At 32.6% G+C, this 13,379-nt stretch overlaps 1 protein-coding gene across 1 annotated transcript in view; it reads right to left on the reverse strand.

Annotated features, from left to right (window-relative positions):
- Positions 1 to 4,749, reverse strand: part of LOC107491684 (cation/H(+) antiporter 20-like) — an 11,993-nt gene extending 7,244 nt beyond the window's left edge. Inside the window, exon 1 of the mRNA XM_021124730.2 lies at positions 4,590 to 4,749. Within this exon, the coding sequence (XP_020980389.1) occupies positions 4,590 to 4,749 (160 nt within the window). The remainder of the gene's footprint in view (positions 1 to 4,589) is intronic.
- Positions 4,750 to 13,379: the final 8,630 nt, after the last annotated feature.

A 13,379-nucleotide genomic window follows, 5' to 3' on the forward strand; every position in this document is an offset into this window, starting at 1 on the left:
ATTTGTTCAAGTCTATGGGATGGGAACGGTTTTTTATAGTGGAGGGGCTTCGGAGGCTGACGACACTCCATGAAATTTATATGTACCAATACATATATTTAATAGGGCAGAAACTCACGTGCAGTCGACTGCAGGTGAAGTTGTTTCTAGATGGCTGACACGTGTTACTATATCGTTTAAAAAAAATCGATTTATTTTATATAAATGGTTTATTTAAAAAAATCGGTTTGAATTGGACCAAGCAGTTACTTTTATTCCCTTCTTCTTCGTTTTGCACGTAAAATTCGTTCTCTTTCGATCCTTTTTCAGAACTAATATAAAACTTTCAATTAGGTATGTTCCTTTTATTTATATTTCTTAATCAAATTTATTATTTCAAATGTATTTCTTAATTTATGTTTTTATTCATTCCTCTGTAAATGATGAAAATTATTTAATAAATACGTACATATTTATGTCATCACACCATTTTGATATTCAAGATCATAAATACCAAGATAATTCATGGCAATTTTATGTGATGGAAGATAAAAATATAATTATGGTATAACGTAGACTAGCTGATAGTATGAGCATTGTTGAAATTTTGGCATGATCTCTTTCATATTTGTTATATGTCTCTTTAGTTGGTGATGTTATAGTTTATTGTGATGATATGATAGTAGTTTAATTGTATGAGTTAGGTCCTTTTTATTTGGTTGAATTTTTTCTATGACTATCCTATTCTTGATGACAATGTCAAAATAAATATTTTCATTAGTTGTTCTTTTTTTTCTCTATTTTTGAATCAATTTTATTTTGAAAAAATTTATTAAAATTTTTTGTTGTAGACAAAATTAATAATATTATGTTCAATTATTTAAGGAGACCAAATTAATATTTTGATTAGATACTTTTGTTTTATTGAAAATAATTCTAATTTCATTAAAAAATAAATTTTAGTTGATAAGTAAAAACACAAAAACGTGTATGACAGTGAAATCATAATTTCTAGACAAGTAAATTATAGTCTTATTATCTTAAAAAATAATTTATTTATAGAATAATATTGAAAAATCAACAATAATTTGCATGAAAATAGTTTATTAGTAAAATAAAAGTTAATTGATTGATTACCATAAAATTTAATTTAACGATAAATTTGCAATTGAACATATTTTTACAGTTTAATTTAAAATCTATTTACAGCTTAATTTAAAAGCAACTGAAAATGTAAATTATGGGAAACAAAACAAAACTCATCAAGAAAATAGAAACAGAGACAAAAAAAGGACAGATGATATCATTTATGCCATTCCTATAAAAAAAACCGTGAATTTTGTTTTTTTTAGAATACTAAATTTTACTTTTTCAAACAATTTGTATACATATATTTGACAAAAATTAAATAAAAAAAGTTTTAGATAAATTTAAAGAAAAATTGGTCGATATGAATGAAGAAAAAGAACATATCAAATTCATCTGGTAGGAATTTAGGAATAACACGCAGAAAAAATTTAAATTATTTTAAAAGTAATTATTTGATCTATTCAAATCGGTTTTTTTAAATAAACCATTTATATAAAATAAATCAATTTTTTTAAATCATACAGTAACACGTGTCAACGATCCAGAAGTAACTTCACCTGCAGTCGACTGCAGATGAGTTTCCACCATTTAATAGATAAAAAAACAAATAGTTCCTCAACTTTATAAATTCAAAAATAAATAAATTTTTAAATAATTAAAAATATAAAAATGTCCATCATTTTTTAAATATTACATATTTAAAATATGTGAGGATATATAAAAAATATATATTTCAAAGATACTTAAATGTTATGATACATGTACACTGACACAGGACACATTGACCCGTGAATTTTAAAATCTTACATGATACAGAACACGCATACATACATATAAAATATAAAGTATTTTTTTTATAAATCGTAATGATAATTGATATTTTATTGATATTAAAATATAAATTAATTTTTTAATTATTTTTAATATCTTATTTTAATTATATGAAGTATTTAAAATATTTTTTGTTTTAATAATTAATAATATATACTATTTCTAAACTTATTTTAAAAGAATAAAGTTAGATACGCTCACACATATCACATTTTAAAAAGTGAAAGACGATTTTATATTTTTAATTAGTCTAAAATTTATTTATCTCCAAATTAAAATATTAGAGACCTATTTATATACGACCTCATTTGTATGTCTCTCTCTAGGATTCATAAATAGTATTTTCATTATTTTTTATCTTAATTATTAGAATTGAATCCGTAATTATTCCAACTAAATTATTAGGGTCAGACAGGAAGAAGTTAAACTACATTTACTGGGGTTAATTAATAATAAAACTTTTTAGGTCTTTTACTTAAAAAAGGCTTTAATTAAAAAGTATTATATATAAAAAAAATTAATTAAAAAAATTACAATTAAGACTTAAAATTTACTCATTTACAAGATAATTAAACCTATTATATATTATAATACTCAAACATAAATATGTTAAAACTAATATCAAATATTATATATTATAGAGATAGGTAACTGCATTTAAAATTTACAAATACTTGTCAGTTCTTTTTCAAATGTTTCTTGCAAAATTAGTAAGAAAATGTTAAAATGTATTCATGATTCATGCAAATAATTTGAAATACAAGTATAACTTATGAACGAAATAATAATAATAATATTACTATAATTGAAATGAATTAAAATTTATAACTTATATAAATAAGTGTACTTGATATTTTTTATTTAAAGTCATTTATTATTATTAAATAGGTATTAAAAGTAGTTATAATTTTTTTTAATGTAAATTATTTAATTACCTCTGAAAAATTTATTTGTCATTTTATTTTGAAGTCTTATTTTAATAATTTTTATTACTGAAAAAGTTTTTTTGTTGCTGTAGATACTAAAAGAGTCAAAATATTGCAAATCAATCTATCAATCAAATGATAAATTTTTGACTTTTCTATTTTTTTCTATCTTTGACATAATTTAAAAAATATCCCAACATCTTTTAAATGATTTGGTATATTAAATTTATAATGTTATAATTGAATATTCAAAAGACTCTTTTTATGATTAAAAAAATCACAGGAATAAAATTTTTCAACTAGCTTTCATATATTCTAAATATTAAATAATTTAAAATTGTCTTTAGGATAAAAAAATAATATACTTAAAAGTTAAAAACTTCATATTTTTCTCACTGAATCTACTATTTAACTCTTGTATTTGAAAGTCAATTATTACCAAAAACACATCTATTCTATAATGGTGTAACTTGTGTCTTTGGTTGGCAGGATCGACATCTTCAGACCATTTATTGTATACTTATGTGAGGAATGTCAATTTTATGCTTCTCACAAAATTTTTAACAATTTCAAAAAAAATTGTACCATTAATTATCCTTCAACTTTTGAAGAAATAATTTTGATGTGAAAACAATATATATTACATTCAAATTATCTTAAAATTTTTATTGTATTACTTGGGACAAAATATTTATAATCCTCATAATTTTTTTCATCAAATGTTAAAAATATAAATTCAAACGAAAATAGAATTTTGTTAATACCATAAGTCTTACCTCTTTGAGCAAATGTTGCACCTTCATCAATGTTATTAAGAATAGTATGAAAGTGAAAACTGCATCTTGTATCTCCAGCTCTTTGCAAAATACACAATTGGTTTGAACCTTAACTTGACTATTTTGGAGCTCATTATTAACAATCAACTTTGTATTTTCAATTTTTTGAACTTTTTATAGTTGATCATGTTGTTTGCAAAATACATCAACAATATTAATAAAAGTAGTCAATTGTGTAAAATATTCATGAACTTGAAGTACTTCTCTTAAAACAACCACTAGTGCTAATAATTTATGAGCAAAATAATGAATATAATATGTTTGTCGACAATCATTAAAAAATAAAACTTATAAACTATTTCATTTATCTCACATATTACTAGCACCATTATACCCATAATCTCGAATAATTTCAGTTCAGAGATTATAAATAGAAAGTACAGACACAAAATCTTTTTTTTAAGTCAATACGCTAGTATCACTAACATGCATAATATCAAAAAAATATTCACGAATAAAATCTCAAAACAATAGTCATCTAATATTTTATGTAAAAATAAAAAATTTTAAAAATAAACCCTAATCGTCAACTAATAATCAAGGATAATATATTTTAGTAAAATTTTAACGCAAAAACGTAAATCTCTAAAAAATATATACTAACAACTTTGAAATAAATATTTTTATTTTTAAAAAAATATTTAGAATAAAACTAAAATTACTAAAAATATATACTAATAACTAATTATAATATACACTAACAACAATTAACTAACACTAATACTAATATTATTATTACAGCTACAACAACAAAATCATATTCTTTACTATTCTTAATCAACTAACAACTAATTTATTTAGTGCTACTCAACAACAAAATAATATTTAAAAATTACAAATTATTTTTTTATATTATTTTCAGCTTAAACAAAATAATAGTAATAACTAACTACTAATAATAATAATATACAACACATAAAATACTTACCTGTATATGACTGCTCCCTGCCATTTTGTTCCAAGTTGTGGAGTGAGGAGGAAACTTGAAAGTGATGTTCTTCAACAGAACGGGGACAAGGAAGAAGGAATGAGGAAGAGAATGCTGCTGCCTCCAGGTTCCCGTGTGGGAAAAGAGAGAGAGTTGTCATGTGTCGTCATACAGAACAAAACATTATCGACATTTTTTAGCTATCGGCGTCGGCATTTTTAGTGCCGTAGTAGCCACTTTTCATAACGGTGTTAAACACGTCAATTGGCTCATTTTGATGATATACACTACTAAAAGCTCAATATTATAAAAAAGTTCATAATATGAATTTAAGTGTTTGCAGGGTGAGGTTTGGAGCTAGTGACAGTATCTGCTTCACAAAAAATTGTACTCGGATTTAAGTCTTATAAGAAAAAAAAATAAATTTTTAAATAAATTTATGTAGTGTGTGTAAGTGTATTGAGTGAATGTGTATTATATGAATAATGTTTAAAATTAAAAATGGTCTAATCTATATAAATAAAATTATTATTTAGAAGGGGAAGGGATTGCACCCAAAATTTATATTATGCTTTGTCTTTGGTTAAAAGTTTAACTGATGAATCACCAATCGCATCATTTAAACGGATAATAATTAAATAAATATATAAATTATAGTAAAAAATTTATTTAAATAATATATCTAATTATTAGCGGATTATAACTACATACTGTTGTTGGTATTATATTGTTTACATATACAATACTATTGATCTATATGTAATTATTCTTTTATACGGCTACTATTCACATATATAATTTTGTTCATATATTTTCGTTATGCTGTTGTTTGTCTGCTCGAATTCTTGACGGGTCGGGGTTAAGATGGCAATGGAGCAAGTGCGAAAGAGAATTGAGACTTGAGCGCGAGTTTGGATGATGGAGCCTGGTTGTGACGTCAGTTAGACGGCGAGTGGAGCCATTTGTAAGACACTTCAAAATTTAAGTCAGTTCGTACAAAGACAACTAATTAGAATAGGAATAGTGACGTACCTCTGGAGAGGGGTAGGTCCCTCCTTTTTATACTTTATACTCGGGTGGGTCATTTATAATCAGGCCCATCCTTCTAGAAGCTTCCGAAATCTGTCCAGGTTCTTTGTGAAATGGGAGGTGACGTGCGGGTCACCTCTTGGCTTGGGTCGGCAGGCCCGTCGAGTTGGTGAGTCGTAACTGGACCCAGCCTTTTAGTGGACAAGGTCGAAAAAGTCCCCTCAACGTGCCAACCGTGAGGATGGAAACTTTTGGTTGGCACATTCGATTCATTCGCATCTGCCTCGATCGTGTCCTCTTGGGTTCGGGAGTCCGTCGATGGAGTTCGTGCTCCCAACGGGCGAGTTGGCCCTGTCTGTTACTTGGGGCGTTGCTTTGGTTTTTGTGTGGAGCATTTAATGCTCATTATGATTGATTTAAAAGCCAAGGAAAAAGTCCACTTTACCCCTGACTTTTCACGCTTTCCTCCGATGGCTACTATTTTGCATTCCCTTTTTACCTTGCCAACCAAACCTTTCGTTCCTTATTCTGTCATATCTTCTCCACTTCACTCTCCTCATTCCTGATTCCATTATTCATCTGCTGCGTGTTCTAATGCGTTTGTCCAAGATTCATCCAACTTCCTTCTTCAATTTACTACTGGTGAGTCTCAACTACTTTCATCTCTTTATTATAGATGGTTTGTTATTTTGTTTTTGTTGTTACTGCTATTATTGCACGCCATACGTTACTTCTGGCTGTTCTTGCTTGGGTTGGGTGCGTCATTGTTAAGTAGTTCACAGGGATTACCATTAGGTGTCTGAAACTTGAGTTTAGGTCCCCAATTATCCTTGGATTAGTGTAGAACAAGGTTATAGAAGAACGTAGCCTTAGTTTCAGTTTCCTCCGATTTTTCGACCTCTCGAGTTTAACTTAAGTGGTGCCCCACTGTAGGTATGGCGCAGCGTCCTGTTGCGAGAGCTCTTGTAGACCGTTATATCTGGGTTACATCTGACGCCAAGGACACGACCTCCAAGATAATCTAGGAGGAGCTTCAGGAGTTTCGTAACGCCGGGTTACTGTATGGTGATACATGAGCATCTTATACCCTTTTTCTTATCATTTTCTAGTTGTTTTTATTTAAATTTTATTTAGTTTTACTTGATTTTGGTGCAAAAATCTCCTTTGGACACTACTTTGAGTTGTGTTGACATTTTTATGATTTTAGGTGAAATTTGGAGCAATTTGACGGAATTTGGAGCAAAAAGGAAGAAAGCTGTCAGCACCCTCCCTGGGCGCTAAACACCCAAACTAGCATTTAATACCAACAATGGACTCAGGGATAGCAATGTTGCAACTCCCCCTTGGGCGTTTAATGCACAATCCGGCATTAAACGCCGGTAACAGTCCGAATCACCTTCTCATTGAGCTTCCAAGTGGATTTAGCATTAATTAGTTTTATTTTATTTTCTTTTTGTAATTTTTATTTACAAACAATATCTTTTAGTCTTAGGATTCATTATTTTATTTTATTTTCGTTTCAAAAAAGGTTAGTACAAAAGGGAAAAGATCACTTAGGATTAGCATCTTTGATCTTCTTCCTTCCACACGTTTTTCAGAACCCTGTTTTTTCTGTAAGTTATGAGCAATTAAACCTCTTGGTTAAGGTTAGAAGTTCTATTTATTTCTATAGATTATAACTATTATTCTTCTATTTTAATTAATATTTTGATTCAATTGTAAGGAATGTTTTCGTTCTTAATCTTATGAGCTTGGTGGAACAAGAGTATGATTCTTTTCTGCATAGGTTCTTATGATTCTCGAGAGAGCTATCTTGCTTGAACTATAGCTTGAAAACAAATTCCTCCTAAATTGCTAATTACATGAACTGATTGGGATATGTGACACATAATCCTATTAGCTTTGGGTAATTAGGGTTTTTGTGGCCATAAACTAGTTTTTGAACTTAACCCTCTAATTGGAATTAAGTGACAACAAGAGTGACGGTTAACGAAGGTTAGAGGAGGCTAAATCACTAAAAAATTAGGGTTTAGATATTTACATTTTTCCATGGAATGAATTATGCATTGTTAAAATAGTTGATAAGAACTTTTAATTCGAAAAAGTAACCATTTCTGATACTTTAATTGTTTTCTCATATTGTTTTTACACCAAACCATTATTTGCTTTCTTTATTTCCCTGTTTATTATTTATGCAAATTGTAACTCACCAAACCCCTTTTTGATTCGCCTAATTACATCAACCTGACAACCATTGTTTGCTCAGTCCGACAACCCTCGTGGGATCGACCCTCACTCACATGAGATATTACTTGGATGACCCGGTGCACTTGCCGGATAAGCTATGCGAGTTCTCAATTCGCGCACCATGTTTTTGGCGCCGTTGCCGGGGATTGTTTGTGATTGACAACTACTAGTTGTCTTGTTGCTTATATTAGGTATTTTTATTAGTTTTTCTTTATTTACTTTTTCTTTTAATTTTCAACTTTTAACTTTATTTATTTTCTCTTAATTTTTGATTTTTTTGTCTTGTTTATTTTCTCTTAATTTTTTATTTTAAGTTTGGTTTCCATTAGTGTTCTTCTTTTCTTTTTAATTTCGAAATTTTTAGAGTATTTTCCTTTTTTCATTATTTTCAAAAACTTTTAAGGTTTCTTTTTCTCTTTGTAGTTTTCGAAAATTTTAAATTGTTTTTCCATTCCTATTTTCAAAATTTTTAGTTTAATTATTTACTTTAATTTATTTTATTTCTTTTTTTAAAGATATCTCACCGGAAGCTCTCTATACTTTGACATAGAGACTCTCACTTTTTCTATATCTCTTGTTTGTTTATGAGCAGAAACAGGAACAAAGAACCCCTTCTTGAGTTTGCTTCTGAACCTGAGAGGACCTTGAGGCAGTGTTTGCAACAAACTAGAGCTTACAATGCCGAAGAGGATCTCAAGGAAACCTTTGAGAAGGAAGCTGAAGAGCTCACTATGGACACTAATAGAGGAAATCCGAATGCCAATGAGCATACAAGAAGGACTCTGATCTCTTACACTGCCCCCACTCCTGATTTTTATCGGTGCAATATTTCAGTACTTGCCATTGGTGCTAATAATTTTGAGCTGAAGCCGCAGTTGATCACTCTTATGCAACAAAATTGCCAGCTTCATGGACTCCCGCAGGAGGACCCCAATTTATTCATCTCTAATTTTCTGCAGATCTGTGATACTATAAAGACGAATAGAGTAAATCCTGAGGTTTACAAGCTCGTGCTCTTTTCATTAGCTGTGAGGGACAGAGCAAAACAGTGGCTTGATTCTCAGTCCAAGGAGAGCCTATCACAGGTGGAAAGAAATCAGGTGTCAATTCGTTCTCGTCTGTTGTTCCTTCGAGGGCTTCTTCCTCGGTCTTCTGACCTCCTCGTAGGAGATCGGGTGCGGGACTGGCTGGGGCGAGTGTCCTCCTTGCTACGTTCGGGGCGGTAACGGTCCCTCGCCACCAGCTCCCTTTCTAGGTTTTCCACTTGGTGACAGAGCTCCTGCATGATCTTTGAGCTATCATCGCCCGTACTGCCGAACAGGCATCTTTCGGGAGACCTGGAGGGAGGGTCGCTCCGACGGGATCGTGGTCCTGAGGGTTCTTGGGTAGAGGCTACAGAGCCTACCCGACTTCTCAAGCGGGGTCCCCTGATAAACGAAAATCATCGGTCGGTATAGAATTTCTCAATGGAAATCTCATTGCAAGTATAGTTCTAAACCAACAAACAATTCCTCAATAAAAATTTGTTTGTTACAAGTATTGCACAAAATCACAATCACACTTTTGCAATTCCGACAACTAACCAGCAAGAGCACTGGGTCGTCCAAGTAATACCTTACGTGAGTAAGGGTCGATCCTACAGAGATTGTCGGCTTGAAGCAATCTATGGTTATCTTTTAACTCTTAGTCAAGATAGCAATAATTCTCAGATTTAATTGTAAAAAGTAAAAGAACATAAAATAAATACTTGTTTTGCAGTAATGGAGAACAGGTTGAGGTTTTGGAGATGCTATATCTTCTGAATCTCTACTTTTCTACTGTCTTCTTCTTCATGCACGCAATGCTCCTTCTGTGGCAAGATGTATGTTGGGTTTCACTGTTGTCAATGGCTACCTCCCATCCTCTTAGTGAAAATGTTCAACGCGCTCTGTCACAGCACGACTATTCATCTGTCGGTTCTCGATCATGTCGGAATAGAATCCAGTGATTCTTTTGTGTCTGTTACTAACGCCCCACAATCGCGAGTTTGAAGCTCGTCTCAATTATTCAATCCCTGAGTCCTACTCAGAATACCACAGACAAGGTTTAGACCTTCCGGATTCTCAAGAATGACCGCCAATTGATTCTAGCTTATACCACGAAGATTCTGATTAAGGAATCCAAGAGATATCCACTCAATCTAAGGTAGAACGGAGGTGGTTGTCAGGCACACGTTCATAGGTGAGAATGATGATGAGTGTTACAGATCATCACATTCATCAAGTTTAGGAACAAGTGATATCTTAGAATAGAAGCAAGCGTGATTGAATGAAAAACAGTAGTAATTGCATTAATCCATTAAGACACAGCAGAGCTCCTCACCCCCAACCATGGGGTTTAGAGACTCATGCCATAGAAGATACAATATGAAACGTGTATGGTGTCATGAGATCCAGATACAATAGCAAAAAGTCCTATTTATGGTGAACTAGTGACCTAGGGTTTACAAGAATGAGTAAATGACGTAAAAATCCACTTCCGGGGTCCACTTGGTGTATGCTTGGGCTGAGCATTGAAGCTTTCATGTGTATAGACTTTCCTTAGAGTTAAACGCCAGCTTTTGTGCCAGTTTGGGCGTTTAACTCCAACTTTTGTGCCAGTTCCAGTGTTAAACGCTGGGAATTCTGAAGCTGATTTGAAACACCGGTTTGGGCCATCAATTCTTTAGCAAAGTATGAACTATTATATATTGCTGGAAAGCCCAGGATGTCTATTTTTTAACGCAATTGAGAGCGCGCCAATTGGGCTTCCGTAGCTCTAGAAAATCCACTTCGAGTACAGGGATGTCAGAATCCAACAGCATCTGCAGTCCTTTTTCAGCATCTGAATCAGATTTTTGCTCAGGTCCCTCAATTTCAGCCAGAAAATATCTTAAATCATAGAAAAACACACAAACTCATCGTAAAGTTCAGAAAAGTAAATTTTAAATAAAAACTAATAAAAATATAATAAAAAATAACTAAAATATACTAAAAATATACTAAAAACAATGCCAAAAAGCGTATAAATTATCCGCTCATCACAACACCAAACTTAAATTGTTGCTTGTCCCCAAGCAACTAAAAATCAAATGGGATAAAAAAAAGAGAATATACTATAGACTCCAAAATATCAATGAAACTTAGCTCCAATTAGATGAGTGGGACTAGCAGCTTTTTGCCTCCGAACAGTTTTGGCATTTCACTTTATCCTTTGAGGTTCAGAATGATTGGCATCTACAGGAACTTAGAATTCAGATAGTGTTATTAATTCTCCTAGTTAAGTATGCTGATTCTTGAACACAGCTACTTTATGAGTCTTGGCCGTGGCCTAAAGCACTCTATTTTCCAGTATTACCACCGGATACATACATGCCACAGACACATAACTGGGTGAACCTTTCCAGATTGTGACTCAGCTTTGCTAGAGTCCCCAATTAGAGGTGTCCAGGGTTCTTAAGCACACTCTTTTTGCTCTGGATCACGACTTTGACCGCTCAGTCTCAAGTTTTCACTTTACACCTTCACGCCACAAGCACATGGTTAGGGACAGCTTGGTTCAGCCGCTTAGGCCAGGATTTTATTCCTGTGGGCCCTCCTATCCACTGATGCTCAAAGCCTTGGATCCTTTTTATTTTACCCTTGCCTTTTGGTTTAAAGGGCTATTGACTTTTTTTTTTGTATTCACTGCTTCTTCTTGCTTCAAGAATCAATTTGATGATTTTTCAAATCCTCAATAACATTTCTCGTTTTCCATCATTCTTTCAAGAGCCAACAATTTTAACATTCTTAAAACAACAAATTCAAAAGATATATGCACTTTTCAAGCATTCATTTAGAAAACATAAAGTATTGTCACCACATCAAACTAATTCAACTAGTTTCAAAGATGAATTCGAAATCCTGTACTTCTTGTTCTTTTGTGTTTAAAGCATTTTTCATTTAAGAGAGGTGATGGATTCAAGGACATTTATAGCTTTAAGACATGAACTTTAAATTTTATTAATCATGGAATAAGAACAAGACTCAAAGATAATTATAAGAGAAGAATAATAATAACAGAAAATTAAAAACAGAAATTTAAATGACCCTAAAATTGATTCCAAATGATAGAGGTTATCACAGAGTTAGGACTCAACAACCTTGATTTTGAGAAGTGGATGCTCCCTCAACTTGTGGGGTGTTTGACCCTTCAAGGGAGAGCTTCTGGCGCTTCAGCTCCTGTAGCTCACGCCCCTGCTTCTCTTGTTCCCTCAGCAGTTTGCAGAGCATGCAGTTTTGATTCTGCTGTTCTTCCTTAAGTTGTTCCATAGCTTCTTACAGCTTGGCAACAGATGCTTCTAGGCGGGTCCAGTAGTCAATTTCAGGGAGTTCAGGGAGGAACTCCTGCGCCCTCCTTTTGATAGAGTTATCTTGCATTTGTCCTTCCATTGACTTCTTGGTGATTGGATGTTCAATTGGGATGAATTCGTCTACTCCCATCCTCACCCCAGCATCTTTACATAGCAAAAGGATTAAGCTTGGGTAAGCCAGTTTGGCTTCAGTGGAATTCTTGTTTGCAATTGTGTAAATCTCACAAGCAATCAGATGATGAACCTCCACTTCTTTTCCCAGCATAATGCAATGAATCGTCACTACTCTCTTGATAGTGACCTCAGAACGGTTACTAGTGGGCAAAATAGAACACCCAATGAAGTCTAGCCAACCTCTTGCAACTGGTTTGAGATCTCCCCTCTTGAGTTGGTTTGGGACACCTTTTGAATTGGTCATCCACTTAGTTCCAGGGAGGCATATGTCCTCTAGAACTTGATCCAACCCCTTATCTGCTCTCATCATTCTCCTATTAAAGGATTCAGGATCATCTTGTAGTTGAGGCAGATTGAAGACCTCTCTTATTTTGTCCAGATGGAAGTAAATAATTCTCCCTCTGACCATGGTTCTGTAGGTATGAAAAGCAGTTCCAGTCATTCTCTGCTTATTTGTCAGCCACAGATTTGAGTAAAATTCCTGAACCATGTTTCTTCCAACCTTTGTCTCAGGATTGGTTAGAATTTCCCATCTTCTATTTTGAATTTGCTCTTGGATCTCCAGATATTCATCTTTTTTCAGATCGAATTTAACTTCCGGGATCACTGACCTTAGACCTATTATTTTGTGGTAATGGTCTGCATGTTCTTTAGTTAAGAACCTCTCTTGACTCCAAGGATTCTTTGGAGTATTCTCTTTCTTGCCTCTTGAATTAGTTTATTTTCCTTTGGGAGCAATGGTCTTGATGGGCCTTAGCTTAGTGATCACGGAAAAGCATACCAAACTTAGAGGTTTGCTTGTCCTCAAGCAAAAGAAAGGAAAGAAAAGAGAAAGGAGGAGAAGCAAATTCGAATGGTGAAGAGAGGGGGATGGCCGAATGTGTATTTATAAGGGAGGGGGAGGGATTTCGAAAGTTTTGAAAGAGATTTGAGAAGATATGGAAAGAATTTGAGAAAATACTTGAGTTTTT

This window comes from Arachis duranensis, chromosome 6 (genome assembly GCF_000817695.3).
Source record: "Arachis duranensis cultivar V14167 chromosome 6, aradu.V14167.gnm2.J7QH, whole genome shotgun sequence".
NCBI lineage: Eukaryota > Viridiplantae > Streptophyta > Magnoliopsida > Fabales > Fabaceae > Arachis > Arachis duranensis.